Source organism: Fusarium oxysporum, chromosome 2, assembly GCF_000149955.1.
Source record: "Fusarium oxysporum f. sp. lycopersici 4287 chromosome 2, whole genome shotgun sequence".
Taxonomy (NCBI): Eukaryota; Fungi; Ascomycota; class Sordariomycetes; order Hypocreales; family Nectriaceae; genus Fusarium; species Fusarium oxysporum.
The window spans coordinates 3,976,818-3,999,736 of NC_030987.1; the positions used below are offsets into that span (position 1 = coordinate 3,976,818).

The window sequence follows — 22,919 nt, forward strand, 5'->3', positions numbered from 1 at the left end:
ACCACCTGTCGGCATTTCCGCCTCGTTGCTCGTGCCTCTTCCGTCGTCTATCTCCCAGGCCCGTTGTTGCAAGCCTCATCCCGGCCCTCCTCATCCCGGCTTCCGTTTGACAGTCCTTGCTTGCAAACGACATCATATCAGAACTCTGATCTTTGTTCTGTACCTTACATTTGAACCGCATTGCATTGCCTTGCCTTACTTGCACTGCAACGACGACTGAGCGTGCAACTGACACCAACACCGAAACTCTGTCACTTCGCCTGATCCTCGCTCCCGTTCCCAAGTATAAAGACCTGTGGCCCTCCTCCCTCACTCAGCTGTTGATGAATCACGACGTCTTCCACAACAACTCTGACACATTGCCTACTCTACTACTTCAACTCTCACCTTTTACACCCATAAAAGGACAGCTCTCATCCTGCTGTTGCACTGCATTATCAACATCTCACCGCACTCCGCCTTGAAAGCCCTGACGCTTCATACAACAGCTATCGTGTAAGTCCAAGGAAGAGCGGGCATGAGGTTGCGTTCTACATACCGCATCTTACATATCTGCTTACAACTTACATACAGCCCATTTTGGGTTGTCTGTCTCATGTATGCATGTAAGGCTAATATTGTATTCCCTCAGGAACATAGCCGCATCCAATCAGGCCATCAAATCTTGTGAGAGGGTTCAAGAGACTCTCGACAGCATCTACACCTCTACTGTACCACCCACAACACCGCCACAATTCCCGACAAAATGGCCAACGCTTGCGCCCACCAGTTCCGAATGATCAAGTCGGACAACACTCTTGTCCAATGGATCTGCCAGCACTGTCGGTCCGGTCCTCACTGGATGATCTGGGAGTGCACCTATTGCAAGCTTCATCTATGCCGACCTTGCACGCAGTCTGCTTAAGGGCTTGTGTATACATGCGCAAGTCATTTAATGCCGAGACAGTCTTTGGCAGCCACATGCAAAAATGGGTGTGCAACTGTTTTGTTGTGCTTTCACTTTTTTCTTCTGCTTCTGCAACCTCACTCGGCACCAACTGATATGGCCTGACTTACAAAATGCGAAAGGCTCAACCCAAGCAGGAAGTGGAAAGCTTCCCCTTCTTGGTCTCGGTGCCGATGCACATTTGCGATCAGAGAAGATGGTCTCAGCATGGGCATTTGATTTGATTGCACTTGGCACAAGTTACTTGCTGCTACGCTACACTACAGTACGCTACGTACTGCGGAACGGCAGCCCGGAGCTGGCTCTGAATGCACGGCTACCGAATCGTCACACACCCCCTCGCGTGCACCCATCACAGCATTTCTTTTCACTTTCAGTTGACACACAACGTCATTTCGACTTATACTCACTGGCTTGAGATTTTCATATCATGCCCAGTTCAGCTGAGCTGAGCTGGGCCTCGAAGAACAACACATACGCATGTATGCATTGGACAAGACATCAACCAACAAACAACTTGGAGTACATTAGGAGCTGATACAGTGACTCAGTCGGGCTGTGTCAGTGTCTCTCCTGGGTATTCGGCCAAACGGTGGTATTTTGGGTGACTTGGACTTTTTTACGCTTCTGCCTCTGATTTCCATGACGGAATAGCGCCCTGCACGTTCCACGTGGGAGATTCCATTCACAGGGACCTGTGGCCCGTTTTCGGAATTGTGCAGCACTAGTCACCCCCTTGGCCCTTGCGACTGGAGCGAAGACCTCTCACTCACTAGCTCACCAAGCTCCAACGCTTCTGTCTCGCCGTCTCGTTCGCTTGTGGCCCTACCCAAGTCGACAACCCAAGCATACAGGCCAGACCAGCCTAACACTCAACGCAACGCAACGATGGGAAGACCGGACTGTTAGACGTGTCATGTTGCTGGAACTCTCCTCCAATCTACAGTCCCAGTTAGGAACTTTCCCTTTTAGGAGATCTGATCTGTTACAGGTGATCCTGACTGGTCTCTTTTGATGTTATCTCTTTTCTTCATTTCATCTCCTTTCCCCTTTTTCCTTTTCGTTTTCTCTTCCTTGTAATACCTGGCTTGTGGTTCACCGCCTGCATCAAAACGGTGTTTGTTGGAATTTTTTCTTCTTGTTTCTTTTTCTTACTTTCGGAGGGTTTACCCCACGCTTTGGTCTTTATCTCCTCAACCTCCACTGCCAGAAGCAACTTGGCTGCTGACGGTACTTTTGGGCGGGAGAGAAGTCAAAGGGGAATGTCGTTATGACCTCATCTTATTGGAGCCAACAAAACTTTCCGTTTGGCTCATGGCGCAAGGACAGAAAAACAACGATTTTTATGGATATGGGACTGGTGTTTTTTTAGGGTCGGCGCTCGAAATAGACTATGGCTCAAGCCAGACAGATACGGGGCGAACCAGAGGATATCAAGAGGGTGAGAGGAACACACACATCAACTAGTGTATCGCTATCGTCATAAATGAAAACATTCTGTTTCTAGCTTTGACTCCTTCTCTACCACTAAATGCTAGCTAAATGATTGTCATTATCACCATCGACGTGGTGGATGTGAAACTGAATCATGAACAAGACCTTGATTAGTAGTAGTATCATTACCTCAGTGGGAGTCTTCCCCAGTCTTTTCATCTTATACAAGAAGCCTAGCAATTCGATCTAATGAGCCTTGATTGGCCCGGAGTTTACGAGTAAGTTCACGACGTTAGGTACAGTAGCTGCTGACCAGTGAGCATGAGCGGTACCTGCCTTCTCATCCCCAGCCCCAAGGACCAGAAACTTGAGGTGAGAGGTGAGGTGGACATTGGACAGTGAGGAAAGAGGCCCAAGTCCTGTAATCTCCCCTCCCACCTACGGCATTGGCTGCCCTTTCCTCTTCTATCGTCCGCCTCGGTTCTCGTATTGAGTCCCTGCCTTCTTTCAGTGCACCATCGTGTAGATCTCTTGTCTCATCTCATCACGATCCTACCTTTTCAATATTTCTCATTACCACATCACTTTAAACTTTTCTCTCCTCTCTTAGCACCTCGCTTGGATGCTTACTTCACTTTACTTCCCTTCCCCGAGCCGTCTTTGACTGGACTGGACTAGGTTGCGCGGGTCAAATGCGAGAGCCTTGCTCATGGGCAACCAACTTCCATTACCAGACACAAGCTGACGTGGAATAATGCGCATCATCTTCTCCTGGGAAACATCCGGATGGCTGTGGCAGTCTTGTGGAGCGTCGCAGTCTGTGTCTGTGCCATGGCGCAGCGAAGGAAAAGAAGCTACCTACTTCACTCTGAGGGAGCACCGGCACCGAGATCGTTGACAGAGCTAGCTATGGATACCTTTTTTAACGCGGATGATGCTATTCTAGGCTTCACGCCGCCCCCAGTCTGATCGGCGTTTTTAGCGGCCCGCCAAAAAGACCAATCTTCACCAGAAGCCTTCCAGAACAACTTAGAAGCTGTCTCGTATTGTTTCCACTCTGCACACGGTGCATACGCGAACCCAGGTCCCCAGCTTGACGTTTCCAACGGTGAAGAGCAACGTCGACACGCGAACCAGGGGTTTTCCAAATTACCGAAACACGCCAATGCCTGATGTAGACGCTTACAGCCTCGCAAATGTTTCAATAACAGGTACGATACACAACCACCATACAAACTTTGGTATTCAATCAAGGCTCGTTTATACGGAACTATCCTGAGTCATGCCGACAACCTTAACAACTATCACGAGGCACGACACACCCCCCATGTTTAACGGATTCGACATCTCGCCCGCCAGGCCGACACAGTCCCATCGGGGAACGTACCCGGAGCTTTTGAGGTGCTTTGCGAGCTGTCTGAGCATACATGATAGTATCACTGTTGTTGATTCAGTCTTTCGCCTCGCTCATTGGTCCGTTGGTTGTTCGCTTCAAGACTGGCTGAACTCTTTTGCCCTGTCTTGCTCTGTTTCAAAACTCACAAGCATCAGTTGACGAGCTCTTCGACCATGCACATTCATGTCACTTAACGATCGGGGTGGCAGGGCCTGCCATGCTCCTCAGATTGTGCTAGGGCTTTTGTGTGACCAGTTCGTGTGACGACCTTGTCATACTTCGGCAAATCATTAGAATGCACGGGTTGATGGAACGTTTCCAGATGCTCGGACAAGAAGTTGTCAGTTGCGTGTGACTACTCGCCTCCGGCCCTTTACGGACACTGCCATGCCGAAGAGAGACCGCTCCGTCTCGGCGTCGGAGGTAAATGGCTGACCCCAGTCCCCACCCCTCCGGCCTCCCGCACCGAGATATGGCGGACGGGCACTGGGCGTTTGCGGCCGGACACAAAGCTGGTTTGGGTCACATCTGCTCTTACGAGCTGCCTTCTTTGCAAGATTGTGCATATTCAAAGACATCGGCCGGTAGTTTGAGGGCGGTTCGCTGAGGCAACGTTGCTGCACTTGTCACTCTTTCTGGCACCTTGATCGAAGAAATAGGTATGTTTATTCAGGCAAGTAAAAGCCAACACGGTAGCAGGCCCAGCAGAGCCGCAGCCGTCAGCCAGAATGAGAGAACTATGGGTATGCTCGACCTCGTGTCTGAGGAAGACTGGTAGTATTTTGCGATTTTGGGATCCGCCAACGCCCAATCCCATACAGTACGCTCAGTGCTTCTCTTGGTCACCTCCACACTGTCACCAATGGATATGATCGTATCGCCACCAGGGTTATTGGTGAGAAACCCGTATCTGCCGAAAACTGGAGAATACTTTGATCCAGTATCGACTCTTCGGTCAGACATGAGCTTCTTGAGTACCGTGCCACGCTCCCCTTTTGCTGCACGGCCAGTGGAGTAGTCAACGTTGAGCGAAGTGCATCGTCCGCACATCTTGGTGAGAGCTACTTGATGAGCCCCATTAATGGTCAGCTGTGCCCAAAAGTCCTCATCCCATGCGGTTTCGCCATCCAGAACAATGTTGGGTCGCATAGCCTTCATGTCAACGTCGCATGTCGATAGCCGGGCTTTGACGTTGCTGAGAGATTCTTCTGTGGTGAACAGATAGGGCGCACAATCAGTAAAGGTAATCCAATCATCCTCAGTGGCTTTCTTCCCTAAAAGGTGGTTGAGAAGCAACATTGGCCATGGCGGAGGAGTAGCCTGAGCCTTGGGAGAGAATGTTCCCAGCACAGGGCGTCGACCGTCGCCAATGAAGACAAGAGCTGTGTCGAAACCAAAGCAAGCGGTGAACCATGCATCATATTTGGGTCCCATGCGGTATGCAATAACACGACTTTGATGTAGGCTGACGTCGGCCTTACTCAATTCATTAATATCCGGTTCAATTGGGACTTCAAGGACAGTGTCCTGCTCTGGTTTCCATGGCACAAGTGGTACTTCTGGAATCAGGTACTTGACCCGGATCTTGTCGCCAACGACTTCTTGTGCGAAAAGACTGCATTCTGGGTGACCGGACAATTGGATCTTACTGAAGTCGCCCGACTTCTCAATCTTGTAAAGCATGAAACGACGGTCATATTGAAGCCCTTGTGGGCCTAGTTTGGCCGACTGGACTTGAATGCCTCGAAGTCCTTTGATAGGATAGTACCAAAGCTATCATGGGCTGTCAGCAAAAGTCCAGGACCTCTCACAGAGATTGGCATGAGTGAAGCTTGATCGGACTTACCTGAGTGACCTTCATTATTCCTTGATGTGTTGTTTGACAGCCTGTCAACAGGACAAAGCAACAATGTTTATGATGTGAAAGGTAGAACTGGATTGCTAATCAGGTACGAGCCCCTCGTTGACTAGGTAGGCAAGCCATAGCCGACTCAAGCACTAACCCAAGGTACCTAATTCCTGTTAGTTTTGAGGAGGTGACGCAGGCAATTGAGATAACATGGCATTCGGCTCCCGCTACCGAAGATCTCACACCGCATCTACTCATATGTCCAATCACAAACTATTGATTGCAATACAGTCTTGGTTTTCAATCTCAGCTGAAGTAACCCAACAAGACTCATTGTGAGTTCTTATTTGTCTCTTTACGAACTCTGTCTTTCATTATTTGTTTCTGTTGCCTCGGTCCCGAGTTCGGTAGACCTCCACTGTCGGAACCCCCCCGCTGTGTTCCGTAACAGACCTCACAAGACATGAAAGGCAACAGCCATACAAATGATTCATCATATCATTATCTCCTACTTTCTCGTTTGACTGAGTAACTTATAAGCGAACTCGGGCAGCTGATACGTGTAATTGACAAGTCTTGAGCCCTTCAGAGTCGAAGTGGCTGGCGGTATAGTTCAAGGGCGTCGTTGACATGGCCCTCCACTTTCCGGCATGTGCAATGAGACATCACAGAGGTAGAGAGAAGAAGTGTAAGGACAGATTGATTGTCACTCAATTCTATATTCATCAATGTCTGCTCTAAAGCTCAGAGATGGAGCTGAATCTTGGCCTAGTATATGACAGAGTTATGAATAGAGAGATCTCTGTTCTTATCTTCCGTGGGCCTTATTAGGATCCATATTCGATGTAGCTGCACTGGAGGCTCCTGTGACTTCAATATTTATATGGTGCTCTCGTGCTTTGATGACTTAGCCAGTGAGTCTATTTTATCCTTTCATGACTCAGATGGTTCACCACCTTGATTCGAGTGTCGTTGTTACTGCACCGGTAGATAGAAAAGACCTTGGGATGACAGTCAGATTTCGGGGACCTCAACTTCTGCACGTGAGATAAAGAGGATTTCTTTTACACTTTTATCAAAGCAATTGCTTCATCTGACAGATTAAAATGGGATACTTCCTTCTCTCTCCAAGAGCACACCAGTTTCTGACATCATAGAACCATCCTCCGTCTTGGATTTGTATGGCTTTATGCGGCTTTGTTACCCTGGACTCACAACACACCGTTTCCGACGAATGTCCCCTGCTGGATATCTGATCTGAATCCTGTTATAAGTGACCGTCCGGCGCTCTGTTTCTTCGGGGCTGCATACACGGTGAGCATCAACTTCTCGACTTCTTGTCTTCTCAATAATAATTTCGGTTCAATACTCTTGAACACAACCATAGATCAAGTCGATCACTGGGCCCGCTCGAATAGTCTTGATCGTAATGACAATCGAGAGAGACTTCTCTCACAGTCGCTATCGGCATGGCTTATTCTCCTTGTTCTTCATTCCATGACCCGAGAAACTTTTGACAGTTTCCCTTCCATGTCCAGCAGGATCATGAGCCAAGCTCAATATCCATTTTGAAGATATGAGTCAAATATACGGCGATACTTAACGGAATAGTTTCTTTCACAGACATTGGTTTCAACCGTTTGCGCAGGATCATAGGACATGCCCTGTTGGTACTGTGATACACTTGCCATCACAGGTTGTTGCAGTTCTCTTGTGAATCAGCGTGTCTTCATCGAGTCAGCAATGCAGAATCGTGGAGGAAGTTGACACCACCTGCCAGACGCTCGATTTGTCTTTCGTTTCTCGGGGTTCATTTAACAGATACTGGAGACCCATATTCTAGTGTATGATCTTGAATATCGTTGGGCCTCCAGTTCCAGCATTGTCAAAGTAAGATACCTGACACTGGACCTTAGGGTAAGCTCAGTACTGATGAGGTCATGTAGTTGTATTATGAAATCGCCTCCGGTTCAACACCAATAACACGAAGGAGATATTTTCAACATGTTGATGCGACAAGACCAATATGCCTTGGTAGTATGCGTACAGCTTTCTAACACATAGGAAGAGGCGCAAGGAGAATACGTAAACCCAACCACTGCATCCAGTCTCGGATTGGCGAGCTGAGCTGCATATTCTTGCCTCTTTTAAAGATCGGCACTCAAGATAACATGAGTGCTGACATGACGGTATCATCGCGTCTGGTCGGACCCGAAAAGCGAAGCACATGCCGCGAGCCTCGAGGAAGGATTCATCGTTATAGCTGACACTGCCACGAAGACTCCATGATAGCAATATTTTTTTGGTCCGTGTCAGAATGGAATTTGTCTAGGGTTTCATCGATTAATAGCTCCCAGGGACGTTAAAATAAGATGTGGATATTGGGTGAATAAGATTGCGCAGCTAACAAATCCAGCCAAGCATCATCTCACGGCTCGACGCCATTGCTGACATCTATATTCCTAGCCAGGAGAGTGGCGTCGTAGCGCGAGATGAGGCCCTATTAAGCCATTTCCTTGAAACACCAGTTGTTCAGTGAGATGGCCATCCCATAGAGGACTGCAGTCTCGAGCAAGTCAGGTCAGCCCTACGTCTTACCTTCATATCGAAATTTGTTTTCGCTAAGCCTTAGCTCCCCACAACTCAAAGCTGAGCAAGATGCAAATGCGCCTCGACCTAGGCTTTATCTGGTTCGACGAGGCGCTGACGACCCGCAGGAGCTGCCACCTCTGATGTAACAGACCCTGGCCTTGTCCTTGTTGTTGAGGCATTGGCTGCTGGCATCGGCAATATGGAGAAAAAGAAAAGAGGCTGACAGCGTTTCTTGGCGTTCCATCACTAAAGAACCTGGAATACAGATCAAGACATATCATTCAGCACGACGTCGCCTTATCACAATATCATGGCCTCTTTCTCGTATTGCTGCTCTGGCCAATGGCGAGATAATCGCTCCGAGTCTTCGCTCACAAATGACCGTAAACATTGCAACATCTTGAAATCCTAGGAGGATTCTCGAGCACCGCCTTTTGGGAATGGATGATCCAACCCTGTGCATCCATCGCGGAGACTAAAATCTGACAAGCACTGCCCAAGGTCCATCGCATGAGTCTCATTCAGGCTCCTTGAATGGTAGATCCCAAGTCCGAACCCTGGGCTCGGAATCCCGTATGGATCTCAGGCAATGAATTTCATTTTTTCTTCCTCATTGAGGTTGTAGGATCACAAAGTCCCAGCCGGCTTATAAGATGGAGTACATGCCGCCTTGTTGGCTTGACATGATGAGCGTTGCTGTTGTTGTTCCTCGTCCTTTCCCACGAGGATATAAGTGAAAAACAGAGAGTCAAAGTTGCCAATAACCTCTCTACCTTTTTGAGCAACAAGTGATACGCCACAATGTCGCTTTCAAGCTATGGCGTCGACGACGCTAAGCTACCACAACAACCTTTCCTTCCAGGTGCCAAGCCCGATACACCAAGCTTCCTCGACACAACTGCATGTCTTTGCGCTCTTCGTGCGTTACCTGGACTCGATAAGCTCGCCGAAGCCGGAGCAAATTTCGATAACGGCCAAGCAGCATGGCAATGCATTGGAAACCAAACACAAGGTGTATACAACATCACAAGCGGAAAATGGTATAAGGCCAAGAATCCCAAGGGTTCGCTTGATCTGCCCATGGAAGACAATTCCAACCCTCCTGTCGGAGGTGATCTCGTATGGGACTCCAAGAGCCGTTCTCTTAAGCCATTGAAGGACAAGAACACACTCACTGTTTACGACCGAGACTGTACTGGCACCAACCGATCGAGCTTCTCGACCAGTTTCTACAGAACCACATATCAGCTTCTTAACGATAAGCTTCCTATTGATGCTGCACCCTGCTGGAGGCCTGGTGCCCTTCCTCTGCAGCTGCAGAACGTGTCTTCCTGGCAGAAGTATGGCTGTAAAGAAGGGTTTCTTTGTAAGTTCACTGGCTGGGTTGCTTGAAATCGAAATTGACGTTTTACAGGCCAGAACAACACCATCAATTCACTCCCTCAATCATGTCCTCCTCTTGAGAAGTGCACAGTTGCACGTCTCTCAGGCATGACTTGCTCATTGAACGGAACAAACGTGGGGATGGGGGTTTTCGAGCCCATTATCTGCCAGGCGGGCCACTATTGCCCTTTGGAGGAAAAGGGCATGAAGAAGATTAGATGCCCTGCCGGTTCATATTGCCAGCCTGGTGCTTCGACTCCAACACCATGCCTATCTGGCAGCAGGTGTCCGGAGGGTGCCTCCTTTGAGAGGTATCTGATTCCTGTGGGCGTTCTAGTCATCATCGATTTCCTCCTCCTTGTTGGTATGTTCGTCTTGATGTTCCGTTCACGATGGCAGAGAACATCCAAGGCCCATGCTGGTGCTCTGAAGAGACACAAGACCATTAGGGCCGTCAAAGCGACAATCACTGGACGTGGATACAAGGAGTTGCCCGAAGATCAAGATAATGAGATGGCTCCAATGCAGCCTGGCTACAGTCGTTATTCACCATATGGACAAGATTTCCGAGAGGGACGCACTCGAACTGGTTTTGAGGCTGCTCTCTCGCGGAACAGCGTCTACAGCTCGGAACAAGAGCAGAAAGAAATGGAGGCCAACCCACAGCTCAAAGCTTTTGTTGAGTCAATGCGACGAGCAGCTGAGGCAACCAACTTCGGCCTCTCCTTCAGATACTCCGACCTTGTCTTTCATCCCAAAAAGAGCCCAAGGCCCATCCTTCAGAACGTCACAGGCTCTATTGAGCAAGGACAGCTTGTTGCTGTCATGGGTGGCTCAGGAGCTGGTAAATCGACCTTTGTCAATGTTTTGATGGGCAAAACGAGCAATACTGGTGGTATCGTTGCGGTCAACAATACTCCAGGCAAGATGAAGCAGTACAAGAAGTTGACAGGCTACGTGCCTCAGGATGATATCGTGTTACCTGAGCTGACGGTCTACGAGAACATTGTGCACTCGGCACGTATTCGACTTCCTCGTAACTGGAGCAAGAAAGATGTCGAAGCTCATGTTGAGTCTGTCATTGACTGTCTAGAGCTTTCGCACGTGCGAGATTCTCGGGTCGGTAGCGTGGGCAAGCCTGTCATCAGTGGTGGTCAGAGAAAGCGAGTTAGTATCGGCATGGAATTGGCAGCTGCCCCAATGGCTATTTTCCTTGATGAGCCAACCAGTGGTTTGGATGCTACCGCAGCATCATCCATCATGCGCACCCTCAAGGCTATCGCGAGACTCGGCATCTCCATCATTGTCATCATTCACCAGCCGCGAACTGAAATTTTCGACCTGTTTGATAATCTCATCCTGCTTGGTAACGGACAGACCATCTATGAAGGCCCTCAAATGGAGTCACAGACATATTTCGAGAGCATGGGCTTCCAATTCCCAGAGCACAGCAACCATGCAGATGTAATTACCGACATCATCACCGGTAACGGTCGGGAATACAACAGCGCCGGTGATGTTTCCAAGGAAGCACTCATCTCGCACTGGGCTAAGATGCGCCAGAGCAAATCGGAAGAAGCTTACGAACGCAGAAGTGTCAGGTCCACGATGCTGGGCGATACAGGGATGCGCCAGGCGCTCAAGAAGCGTGGTGCTCCCTATATCAAACAAGGATGGCTCTGCCTCTGCCGTGCAATGCTTCAGCAATATCGCGCGAGGGCTGCTCTGTTTGCCGAGATGGGACTTGCTGTTCTCGCAGGTGCCCTGCTTGGTCTCGCCAATAACCCCAAGAACGGTATTATGTTTGTCGGTCTATTCCACGAGCCCTATGAGGTCTTATCGACAGCTATCGACTTCTTCTCTGCACCGCAGTTCGCACTTCTTATTGCCATTGCTATTGGCCTTGTTGCGGGTGCCCCTGGAGTCAAGCTCTTCTCCGAAGAGACACTCTTGTACAGGCGAGAGGCTGAAGCAGGCCATTCCCGACTGGCTTACTTCCTTGCCAAGGTTATTTCTGTCTTTCCCCGCATGGCACTTGGTTGCATGCACTTCACCGTGCCCTTGTTCTTGTTGTCTGTGCCCATCATCGACTGGGGTCTTGCATTCCTCACAAATTTGCTGTACTTCTACTGCATTTATGGCCTTGCAAGTATCGTAAGCATGGTCGTTCGACGTGAAGATGCGCCACTATTTGCTACCATGATTGCCCTCATCACTGGTATTCTCTCTGGTTCCGCACCTCCATTGGCATCTGTTAAGGATTGGCATATGGAGTGGCTGTGGCGAGCATCTCCTGCTACATGGTTGGCGGAACTGTACTTTGGGCAGCTTGTGGCACCTTTTGCATACCTCTTTCAGGTCGATATTGCAGCTGAGGCGACTGGATACCATCTTGACCGCAAGTGGCTCAACATTGGTGTTTTGGTCGCAATCGGAACTGCTTATAGATTGATTGCCTTTGCTGGCATGGTACTGGGACATCGATTGAGAAGATGATAGGCTGTGGTAGCTTCCTGGTATGGGTGTTTACACGAAGAAGAATTTATGTTTGATGTAAAGTGATGAAAGAAAATTTTAGTTTAATTCATCTTTCTTGTTAGTACTCGCCTGATATGCTTGACAAGACTTTCCAGCAGGAGCAGCCAGCTGGCAGCGAAGCTTCTTTCCGTTACAATAAAACTGCAGAAGGAAAGGTACTCGCCCGATCCTGTTATTCGTACTATCCGTCATTGAAACAGATTACTTTTGCCTGAATGCCTACCTAGGTACCTATTCTCTCGCGATTTTTAGTATCAACATGATCCCACAAAGTTTCGATCGGCCTTCGCAATAAGCATCTTCAACTGGCGGAAGATCACGTTTGCTCGCAAGGATCTTTTACAGTTTCAGGGTCTTTTTTCTTACAGCATCCCTGCGAATTCTACAGCAACAACGTTGTGGTTCGTTGCAACGAGGAGGGGCTGGATCGACACTCGTCAAACACGTTGACGGACATGAGTGTTTCGAGTTGTGCTCCGTGCTCCATAAGAGTTTCACTGTCATGCGTTTCATGGCGGTTTCTTGGAAGTTTTAAGCATGGACCTATTAAATATTGATTGGGAAACAACCGAAAAAGTCGTATTTTGCACCCTGCAGAGAACAGGATGAGCACAGTCAACCAAAAAGTTTCAATCGCGAAAACGGGCGTCATGTTCCTAATGACGAGAACATCAACGACCAACGTCAACGAAGTCGTTGAGCCGCGTACTGTGCTAGAGCCAGTACGGCAAGTGGGAGAGAACGATAACTATTCATACCTTCTAAGTTACTATCACATACTTTCATGCGGCTAAAACCACAAACTTCGGCCAAAGGATTCCGAGCAAATCGGTTACCGTTGGTAACTACGAAGGATTCGCGTTCTCAGGCGGCGTTGATGAATTCATCCTTGGTTGTTCCCCCACACATCCGTCGCTTAGGTGGTAGATGCTTGTCACAAATGGTTTCCTTCCCCTCTGTGCGTTATGGCTGGCTGGCGCGTCAACAACTTTTGCAACCAGGGATATGCTGGATACGTCAGCAGTGGAGTTGATCCAACATAGAGATTACCACTTTGAACACGTTTGAACATCCTCCGACGTTGTTTCTTGCTTCAAACTGTCACGTCAAGGACGATCAACTCTTGCTGCAACCACCGAGATGTTGATAGCCGAACCAAGCGACATATATCGTGTCAACCTGAACTATTGGATTGGTCGGTTACTCCTCAAATGACTATTGCCGCATGAGAGAGATGGCGTCAAGACAACGGCGCCGGCACGGTTAGTGCGATGAGGAGACACCGTTGTCGCTGGTCTAGACTATTCAGCTCTTGGGAACAGATTTCACTGGCCCCTGACGATCCAGCTGTAAAGGCCGCTACGGAACATGTCGTGTTCAAACCGGGTGCCAAGCAGCGATTTACTATCTGTCCTCTGTATGAAAGTTTGACCTGTACATCAATGATATCGATATCGCCCGATTGTCAAAAGCTTCAAGCACATGAAGGTTGCAGATGTTAGTTTTAGAGCCAACGCAGGCGGGCTATCAGTGTGTCCACTCACACCTTGAAGTCATGCCTTACTCGGCTGCGTTATAACTTGCCCCGGAGCCAGGTGAGCCCTTTATTTCAAATTGAACAGCTGGGGCCCAAGCATGGTCAAGGCAGGATCAAATCAAATTCAATTGACTGGCCGTCGCGTGCTCGTGGAATTTCGATTTCGCATGGGCCAACCTGAACGTTATGAGACTACAGGGCACCAACGATAAACTAACATGCTCTGGGCCGCTGGTCGTCTCGGGTCCCCGCTTCTAGTCGTTTGTTGCTGGGACCCAAGTGGAGTTGAGGGGCTGAAGGCTGAAATGCCCCCTGTTGTGTCATTCAACAAAAAGACGAGGCGAGAGACAACGCCTCTGATGAGGTTGGTTACTGACGATTAGCTACATTAGGAGGGGAAGTGTGAAGCTCTGAACTTGGAACATGACGGTACGACCAAGAGACAAGATATACTTTTTATGATTGGATGAGATGTTGAAGATAAGGCAAAAGAGGGGTGCATAGGTATCATTATCAAAGTGAAGATACTGTGACGGAACCACAGTACATATGTGCGTTGCAGCAAGTGCACCACTACACCGAATCCTTCTCAAGAGTCCAGGCCAACGATGATTGATATCGCTCGACGAGATAGCGTATCTTGTCACGCAACCATGACCGACATCAACACCACCACTACCAATGTGCAAACCCGCCTGGAATCAGCTACTAGTGATTCCACCATCCCGCATCCACGCTAGAGAGAACAAAGCAGACCATTTATCTGTCTAAACTCGCGAGATACAGACACACACGAGAGAAATAGAGGCACAAAGGCGCCAACCAACGAGTTCAGGGATGAGCCAAGGGCCCAGGGATCCGGCCTCGACGCCGTGACAGCGCCGCACTATGCAAGGATCTTAATGCAGAGTGTGTCGCATTCGAAAAAGAAAAAGACGCTACGGCCACCAGAGCGTCGGGTCGTTCCCAAGCCTATTTTTCGACTTGCAGGAGCTGACGACCCTACCCTTCTCGAAACTTTGAAATCTCTTCCTCTTCCCCCGGACTCGTCTCGATCTATTTCTCTCTCGTCTCCCTCTTCCTCCCTCGACCTATTGTTTGTTAAACATAATCACATCTCGACTTTATAATCATACTATTATATTATACCCTTATTGTCTTCCCCAGTCCACTTTGTTTCTGAAGGCTGGCTTCCTTCTATCATCTTTGACTGCTCTTATCTTATTCTTCCTTTCTACCTCCAGTACCTATCTAGGTAGTCTAATACGCCATATCTCACTATGGCCACCTACACCACCATGGAAGGTCCTCAGCATATTGCTATTCGAGAGCTTGATCTGAGGGCCTGCCACCCAAGCACGGTTGTCGATAGAGTTGGTGCTGTTCCAGTTTTGAAGACAAGTGCTGGTAAGTTTCTCTGATTTCTCATCATTTTCTCTTCTTTGTTCTTTCAGGGCCTTGTCCTGCTGTAAGAGCCCCCTGTCGCCCGGTTACTATGGCCACCACCAAAGACTACCCTGGTCACAACCTTGAGCACACGACAGTTCGTATAGGCCTGACTTGATGGTCACGAACTCGACGTTCAAGCGCTGGAACTATTCATTCTGTAGCTTCAGCAAGCTCTAGACACGATGGATTGTGTTGATATGTTTCCGTCATGAATCATATTCAATATGGCCGGCTTGGGAACAAACCTTGACGGAACCAAAACGGGTAAACCAAAACACCATGACTAACATCGCAACCATAGCTTTCTTCACATTCCTCCGCGCCAACCTTGTCCTCCACTCGGCAATGACTTCAGCCACCAGCACTCCGCAATTTGGTCCATCTGTTCCTTTTTCCTCTTTTGTCCCGCCATCTCCCTCTCCGCTTGCAGCTTCTACGCCATACTTTGGTCTCGACAACGACGATGACGTCGAGCCGTTGTCCCTCGAGGTTCTCGACAAACCTCAAGACAAGGTTGAGGGTATGCGCCTCGTCGCGGACTCAATTGCCCAGATGCGCCAAAGAGCCTCTTTGAACCTCGTTTTCCACCCGCTTTGTCTTGCCGGCCTATCAGCAACCTTGGCTGCCATTTACCATTTCGGCGGCGTTACTCGTGACTCAGGACTTGGTATGACGGTTTCTTGTGGAGTGATCATGAGCTACCTTATGGGTATTCGTTACTTGGCCAACGGTTATATTTCTTTGGCTGAACGCTTGCGATGGAACTGGCTACGTGCTAATGACGGAGAGGAGGATACCCTGCTGGCTGCTCGATTGAACCAAGACATCATCGGAACCCTCGTTCTACGCCTTGAGCCCAACCCGACTTCTAGCCACAGACGCAGACGATCGCTTTCTCTACGAGGAGGCAAGGGTGTCATTCGCGCGTGGACCACCAACCTCAACTACCGTGGAAAGGGCGTTGGAAAGGATCTCCTCCAGGAGGCTGTCCGTGTTACCAAGGAACGTTGTGGAAAGGATGCTGAAGTTGGGTTCGCTCAAGAGCACGCCAACAGCGCCATGTTACTGCCCGGCATCTTCAACGCCCCCTTCCGACGTGACGAGGTCCGAGCTACCAGGGCTTTGGATGGTATCTTGTCCAACTGGGACTTTGTTAAGAAGAGGAGGTAAATGAGTTGAGTTGGTCAACCATTGCTTCACATGTTCAAAGGACGAGGAACATATATCGACGAGTTGGTCATCAACAGGACGCGATTATACGAGATGACGATGATGAGATGAGGAGGAATGGGAGACGACAAGGAGAAGATTTGAAGAATGCTTTGAACGAATACCCCGGAAGACGATACAATCGACGGAAAGAAGTTACAACCACTAAACAACTACAAAGATACCACTAGAAGAGGGGATATGCTAGAGTATAGACTCTGGGTCAGTCAGGGGAGACGAGATGCTACTGGAGGAAGCATGTAATGGTTGGAGGAGCGACTCTCTCTTTCTTTTTTTCTTATTTCTTTCTTTTTTTGATACCGTACCTACTCGTACTGTCACTTGAGATACCCCAGATCATACCATATTCCTTTCGTTTACAGAAGTTCATAATTTATCAGGTTATGGCACAGCTCATGATCAATATCAATCAATCTTTCGATTCTCCTAAACAGGATATGCGTTTTCCCGTACGCCAGTTTTTCTGTTTCCCTATCCTTCCACAAATGCTCATGGTATTAAACACGCAACCTGGACCAACATGCTGATAAACAATGCGTGAAAATGACGCCTAACACCGCTCATATCAAATGAAAGACACGTAAAAGCCGATTTCGCAGAACGATCTAGCTTTGCATCTTAGATTTATTTTGACCATCATAGGTGTCCGGATCAAACCCGTAGATGGGTCTACCGAAACGGGAGAGGCTGTGAATGACCTGTTCGTATGTCAGTCAGTGCTCTTTAGCAGTGGCAGCCAGTGGAAGAAACTCACATCATGGACTGTGACAGTCTTAGCGTTTCGGTACTCAACGTAGATAACGCACATCTGGAGGATCTGATAACGGCGTTAGTATAGATCAAATGAAGCAGTGTACACATATTACATACCGCTTCAAGACGCGATTTGAGCGCAGCTCGGACCTCATCGTAGATTCCAGCTGAAATACGCTTGACACCTCCTCGGCGTGCTAGACGTCTATGTTTCACTGTGTCAGTATCGATGCTGATATGTCTCAGGTAGATGGAGGTGAATATAAGTTTACTAACCGGATAGCGGACTTAGCTAAATCGTCTTGTTAGCAGTGATCCTTAGTGGGGAATGAGTGCATAACTTACTGACTCCAGTAATCGAATCTCGAAGGATCTTTCTATTAGATTGTTAGCATGTAATTCCACTGTCTTAGTTTAGCTTTGGTATTAACTTTACCGATGTCGACGACCTCCTAGGACTGTCTTCCCTGAAGCCCCACGGTGAACTTGACCTTTCTTTTGGAAAGGAACAACCTTTCCGCCAGTGAAGGTCGGTCGTGAACCCGAAGGCCCGCCGCGTGTAGGAACGGTTGGCATCTCTTGGAGGTTTGCTAGTCGAGTTGAGGGTTAAATGACGAACGTAACCCAGATGAATATAGGATTAGGATTTAAAAATACCTGATTGCGTGTATCTCTTCGGTGAATTTTTGAAGGAATAATTAATTCTTAGATTCGCGTGATCTCTCTGTTGTTGGTTGGAGGGGAACTCGTGTTGTTCAGCTGCTTTATATCATCTTTGCTGCAGCACGTGACTGTCACAGTTAATCACTGGCAATCACTGTCAGGAGATTCAACGACAGGTAACACAGGAATCCTAAGGGCAAAGGAATTAACTTACCGAGGGAGAAACCATAGATACAGGTGAATAAATAGGCGGCCCGAGTTACCACGATAATGGATTCAACGGCTTGGGGTCATCACATTCTACGCCATGCTTCACAAGCTATGCTATCGATATCATATCAGATAAGTGATGAATCAAAGCCAGGGTCTATTTTCCATTGCGAGAGCAGCCAAACTTTTGATAACTACCATATTCTCCGTCTCCTCTTGCACTTGCACTTGCACTTGCACTTGTACCCGAGAAGCCCCACACTCCTAAGACTGAATCCTCGTACCGTGTATCCGTATACCGAGTTTCGCATTCGCATTCATCGTCCCATTAAAACATTTGTATGCTCCTCAATCATCTCTTACACTTCGAAACAAAGAGGCCAAAACGCCTAGAATCCTCGCTGCCCTTGCCGCTAGGAGGTATATCATGAAAGAAAAGCGAGGGCGACGGACGCCTCGCACAGGGGGTATAAATCAAGATGAGTCGTAATTGATGCCAAGACACCGAGCAATGAATCTGACAGTAGCGTTGGGTCAATGACAAATGAAGCGTCAGTTTAAGCGACTGACGCAGATATCAAGTTCATTTCGTTACTAGTCGGAGACGCTTACAACATCACTCTTCTCATGTAGCTGCAGTAGCGGGCGCGGGAGTTTCTGTCCCCTCGGTAGCCTCAGGAGAGGTGTCGGCGGTAGCAGCGGCATCAGCCGCCTCAGCTGCTTCAGGCGCGCCAGGTTCCTCAGATGCACCAGGTGCGTCAGGGATCTCAACATCCTGCGTTTTCGTTGTTTCTTCTGTGGCCGCAGGTTGGGAAACATCATCAATTACGGGCATGTTAGGATCAATCGGAACGTCCGCAGCCTCGATCTCATCCTCGGTTTTGGGAACAGAACCTTCTTTTGAACTCTCAGGATGTTGTGGCAACTCAGTTGGCTCAGGAGCATCCACGACAGGGGCAGATTCGACAGCCTCGCTCGGTCTAGAGGCTTCCGAAGCCAGCAATGCTTCAGCAGCCGCCTCAATATCTGCTTCTGCTTGTGTCTTTGTGGGCTCTTCAATGGTACGTGGTCTCTTGGCGGGTCTCTCTCCAGGGGCCGAGTTGGCTTCTTGGAAAGCTTGAAGCTCGAGTTCAAGTTCATCTAGGCGTCGCTTGAGGCTACTCTCTCGCCGGTGGCTATCCTCAAGCTGCCGGCGCAGCTGAGCCTCGCTCTCCTGTGTTTGCTCCAGTTGAGAGCGCAACTGGTTTAACTGCTGTCCGCTTCTAACGACAGCTTCTTGTTGCTCGAGTTGGCTGAGACGGCCTCGGAAAAGCTCAATGATCACTTCGAGTTCGCTGACCCGCGTCTTCAGGCTTGAGTTGTGCGCAATAAGTTGCTCATGCGTCTGTGGCGCGTCCATTTTGCGATCCCCATTCGTGGGAGATGACGCGCGGCCTTCCCCTGTTGCGACAAAGCCGGTCTGGTAAGGGTCGTCGACCATGAACTGGGATAGGCCATGCGCGTACATAGAGGGAGTACCGGTGCGGGAGATTGGTGAGTCGGCTCCGTCATGGCCGTTCGATCTCTGGGACGCTCGTCGCGCGGCTTGAGCAGCATGTGCGGCGGCAGCAGCAGCCTGTCCGGTCGTGTCGAATCCATTTGCATCGGTCGTAGGGAATCCTTGCGCAGCTGCTTGTTGCTGCTGTTGTTGTTGCTAGTTCGCGTTAGCAATGCGCAATGCCTCTGAGCGCATTGGACTAACCTTTTTCTTATTCGCCAAGTCAGGGCGCATTGTCTTGACTCGATTGCGACTCTTGATCACGTCTGTCTTGAGCGAAATTGGCCGGGGTCTACCATGCAGCTTGAGGAACAAGCCACAGGCATTGCACAGAACCGAGCCAAATTCGTCGCGACGCCATAATGGCGTTGTAGAGGTACTGCAATTTTGGCAGGTAGGCTGCGTTGATCCGTTAGTTGCCATCATGGTGCCGGTTGTTGAGTGTAAAGTGAGTACAGTGCAATGCAATGCGAAAGCGGGAGGGAGAGCGATGATTATTATCTCGGCCACGATAAGAGGATGGAGTAAAATTCTTTGGCTGCATCGTAACTGGCTGCGCTTGATAAGCCAGATAAGCCCAAGACCCATCGACCATCCCACAAGTGCTTAGTGTGGCAAGGGTTGGAGATAAGACACGTGATTGTATCGATCAGCGGCGATAAGGCCAGGTCAACTGAACTGGCGCCGCAAAAAACGTGACAGGATGCATCCGCTCTCGAGAGATAAGATTGCAGGAAATGACATATGTCGGCCGTAGACCCAGCATATAAAGTGCAACGGGGGAAGTGCTGATAAGATTGTGATAATGAAATATGGTCGCGACTTACCATTGTACTTCCAGATCCCCCACTCGTAGCGGCAGGAGATGCAGTGGCATACATTGCGGGCGACGGAGCGGCCGATGCTCTGCAGACAGGGGTTAGTTAACAATCTTTTTTTTTTTTTTTGGTAATGGAGGTGTCGGAGGGTTTTGTTTGATGGAGGCTCGAGCTCGAGTCGGCGGTATCGCGCATTCATTGTCACGAATGACGAACAGTTCTTGGGTTATCGTACCTTAGTTGAGATGTTGCTTCTGTAGCCGCGTTGGCAGCAGCAAGAGCCGAAATGCCTGGTAATACGTGTGGTAATGAAGCTGATGCAGAAGTCGAAGTAGAATCTGGTCGAGAAATAGGATCAAGTCCTGTCTGCTGCAGAAGTTGCGCCCCGTCCTCCTCCATGGTGACAATTGCCTGCAAAACGATACAGGGCTGAGGCAAGGTAGGGTAGGGTAATCGATAGGGAGAAGCGCGCGGGATGTTATCGATAATGCTCGATAAAGATTGTGAAGATGGTGGTTGCTCGGCAGTTCTGACTGACGCGCAAGTGCAAGTGTCGATGACTTTGAGGCGCAATGAGGCGCAATGAGTCTGTGGTAATCGCGAGGTTATAATTCGTGATTTGGTGTAAAGTCGGAAGATACAAGGTAACGTTTTGGGCTGGGCTGATGAGGAAAGAGATAAGTTTGAGATTGGATTGGAAGGTTGCGATCAGAAGTCAAATCAAGTCCAGTGACCGAGCGCGTCGCGCACTGAAGTCCCAGTGTCGCTGCAGTAGATGACGGGCCGAAGGGTTTTAGACTGCAGGTAATAACTAAAGACGCCTTCTGATTGGTCGCTTTGCAATGCCTGGGAATTTTACTTTATTCTTTGTTGCCCCTGTCGGGGAGGGATAAGATAAGGTAAACTTTAGCATTTCGTATTTATGTTCATATACCCGAAACTATTGAGTAGATCCGAGATAATCGAGTACGATGTTGTTGATACTGGTTAACTTGGATCCTATATCTTATTGTTAAATATATATATATATATATGCCTTAGGTCATAGTTTATAAAAGGAGCACGGAGTTTAGACTACTATTTGCAAAGTTTTATTTCGTATGATAAAAATCTATACCTCTTGAATGTTTTCGACAATTCATTACTATCTGACATTTGCATTCAGTCAATTCCTTAGCGACATCATTCGTTGTGGTCCTGTGTTTGAGGACATTCATCGTTACCTCATCACGACAACAGAGATACCGCCAAGTTGATCATCGCAAGGCAACTATGTTATAACGTGTAATTAGAAAATATGAAACCATATGTCTAGTTAAAATGGACAATTCATTAGCAATTTTCGCTTGTCATGACTCCTGGAAATTCCAAGGAGTATCTCTAGGGTAAGTTCAACATCATGGGACCATTTGGGCATGATTTTGAGATGAGATTACCAGCCCAGCCCGGCGCTGATTTACAATAAGTGGATGCCGGAAGCTACGGGAATTACATTAGCATATTAGTTTCTTCAACACTAAATAAGCAGTTTACTCCTATTCGATGACATGCGTGGCGCAAGACTGCACATATTCATGTTTCTCAACATGCTGTAAGGAGGATATTCTACAGCATTGTAACATGCATATAAGACACTGTACTCTAATATAAAAACTGTAAAGGATAGACGCGTCTTGGTACGCGTTTATGCTCAACACACGTCATTCCCCACATCATCGATTTTGACACCAGCCACAATATCCTTGAAGTACCCCTCCATCACCCAGGGGAAAATCAAGCGGGTGCCGCCACAGAAAAGCAGGCCCAGCGGTGTGAAAGTGACATCGATATTTGGGACTGCAGCTCTAGTATCCAATCCATGCCGTAGCCAGCCTTGGGTTAATTAACGACGTCCCCAGCATTTCCTCCATTTCTCGACCCATCATCCCATCAACCTCATTCGAAGCAGAACCCTACTTTCTGTTTCTCTCTCCCTCTTACACATACAAACACACCCTCATATAAAACTCATCATGTTCAACTGGGCCAAGCAACAGTACGTTCTAAACTCTCCCCTCAGATCCTTTTCGACCCCACCATGAGATGGACCCTGGAGAGCTTCATGTAAAAATACTGACCGCTATAGACTGGCCAATGTCGCCGGCACCCAGGAGCCTATCTACGGCCCCTCTGCCATCAAGTCTGTCGCTACAGAGGCCGAGAAGACTCCCTACACCGAGATCTCTCGAAATGACCTGAAGTGGCAGGCTATGGACTCTACTTCTGTTGAGACACACACCTTTTACATCTTTGGCGACAACGGTTACATCGCCCTTGCTCAGCTCATCTATAGTAACGTAGCGTATGTTCCGAGTTTCTAGTATCACATGGCTCTGCTAATACCTTCAAAGTGGCATCCGAACAACCTGCCAGTTCAACGCAAAGGTCTTCAGCTCAGACCCTTCCAAGCCCCACCTCTGGGCCTCTACACCCCTCAACAACCACGACTTCAACGAGGACAAGACGAGTTTCTACGCCGATGACTGCGCGATCGAGCTGTCCGAGGATGGCACCTACTACACCATCAAGAGCATGAACGACCCCG

The 22,919-nt window shown here is 48.7% G+C and overlaps 9 protein-coding genes across 11 annotated transcripts in view; 6 read left to right on the plus strand and 3 right to left on the minus strand.

Moving 5' to 3' along the window:
- FOXG_19840 (uncharacterized protein) overlaps window positions 1–174 on the plus strand; it is a gene marked incomplete at its 3' end in the record, with an annotated part of 1,290 nt that extends 1,116 nt beyond the window's left edge. Inside the window, exon 2 of the mRNA XM_018400118.1 lies at window positions 1–174. Coding sequence (XP_018245494.1) covers window positions 1–174 — 174 coding nt within the window.
- A 571-nt stretch (window positions 175–745) lies between these two features.
- FOXG_08608 (uncharacterized protein) lies at window positions 746–904 on the plus strand (the record flags this gene model as incomplete). The annotated part of the gene is made up of 1 exon (XM_018387619.1): window positions 746–904. One exon carries the CDS (start codon window positions 746–748, stop codon window positions 902–904), a length of 159 nt encoding a protein of 52 aa, XP_018245495.1.
- Window positions 905–968: 64 nt separating this feature from the next.
- Window positions 969–1,364, plus strand: FOXG_19841 (uncharacterized protein; the record flags this gene model as incomplete). The annotated part of the gene is made up of 1 exon (XM_018400119.1): window positions 969–1,364. One exon carries the CDS (start codon window positions 969–971, stop codon window positions 1,362–1,364), a length of 396 nt encoding a protein of 131 aa, XP_018245496.1.
- Window positions 1,365–3,505: 2,141 nt separating this feature from the next.
- On the minus strand, window positions 3,506–5,789 carry FOXG_08609 (uncharacterized protein). Its single transcript, XM_018387620.1, has 2 exons — window positions 5,623–5,789; window positions 3,506–5,549 (listed from the first exon to the last, which is right to left on the minus strand). The coding sequence occupies exons 1-2, from the start codon at window positions 5,635–5,637 to the stop codon at window positions 4,446–4,448; spliced, it is 1,119 nt and encodes a 372-aa protein (XP_018245497.1). The 5' UTR covers window positions 5,638–5,789; the 3' UTR covers window positions 3,506–4,445.
- Window positions 5,790–8,402: 2,613 nt separating this feature from the next.
- FOXG_08610 (uncharacterized protein) lies at window positions 8,403–12,234 on the plus strand. The gene is made up of 2 exons (XM_018387621.1): window positions 8,403–9,583; window positions 9,632–12,234. Exons 1-2 carry the CDS (start codon window positions 9,019–9,021, stop codon window positions 12,094–12,096), a joined length of 3,030 nt encoding a protein of 1,009 aa, XP_018245498.1. The 5' UTR covers window positions 8,403–9,018; the 3' UTR covers window positions 12,097–12,234.
- A 2,224-nt stretch (window positions 12,235–14,458) lies between these two features.
- FOXG_08612 (histone H4) lies at window positions 14,459–17,838 on the minus strand. The gene is made up of 7 exons (XM_018387623.1): window positions 17,765–17,838; window positions 17,544–17,697; window positions 17,453–17,484; window positions 17,384–17,399; window positions 17,225–17,312; window positions 17,109–17,171; window positions 14,459–17,052 (listed from the first exon to the last, which is right to left on the minus strand). Exons 2-7 carry the CDS (start codon window positions 17,681–17,683, stop codon window positions 16,960–16,962), a joined length of 432 nt encoding a protein of 143 aa, XP_018245499.1. The 5' UTR covers window positions 17,684–17,697; window positions 17,765–17,838; the 3' UTR covers window positions 14,459–16,959.
- Window positions 14,956–16,294, plus strand: FOXG_08611 (uncharacterized protein; the record flags this gene model as incomplete). Its single annotated transcript, XM_018387622.1, has 2 exons — window positions 14,956–15,082; window positions 15,426–16,294. The coding sequence occupies 2 exons, from the start codon at window positions 14,956–14,958 to the stop codon at window positions 16,292–16,294; spliced, it is 996 nt and encodes a 331-aa protein (XP_018245500.1).
- Window positions 17,839–18,050: 212 nt separating the features above from the next.
- FOXG_08613 (uncharacterized protein) lies at window positions 18,051–21,079 on the minus strand. Of its 3 annotated transcripts, XM_018387624.1 has the most exons (4): window positions 20,571–21,079; window positions 20,345–20,423; window positions 19,722–19,916; window positions 18,051–19,673 (listed from the first exon to the last, which is right to left on the minus strand). In XM_018387624.1, exons 1-4 carry the CDS (start codon window positions 20,732–20,734, stop codon window positions 18,606–18,608), a joined length of 1,506 nt encoding a protein of 501 aa, XP_018245501.1. In that variant the 5' UTR covers window positions 20,735–21,079; the 3' UTR covers window positions 18,051–18,605. The 3 variants fall into 3 exon arrangements, with proteins under 3 accessions (XP_018245501.1, XP_018245503.1, XP_018245502.1); XM_018387626.1 differs by having other exon boundaries at window positions 20,345–21,021; XM_018387625.1 differs by having other exon boundaries at window positions 19,722–20,423; window positions 20,571–20,898.
- Window positions 21,080–22,347: 1,268 nt separating this feature from the next.
- The window catches only part of FOXG_19842 (survival factor 1), a gene marked incomplete at both ends in the record, with an annotated part of 1,419 nt that continues 847 nt past the window's right edge, over window positions 22,348–22,919 (plus strand). The window contains 3 exons of the mRNA XM_018400120.1: window positions 22,348–22,370; window positions 22,461–22,676; window positions 22,726–22,841. Coding sequence (XP_018245504.1) covers window positions 22,348–22,370; window positions 22,461–22,676; window positions 22,726–22,841 — 355 coding nt within the window. The remainder of the gene's footprint in view (window positions 22,371–22,460; window positions 22,677–22,725; window positions 22,842–22,919) is intronic.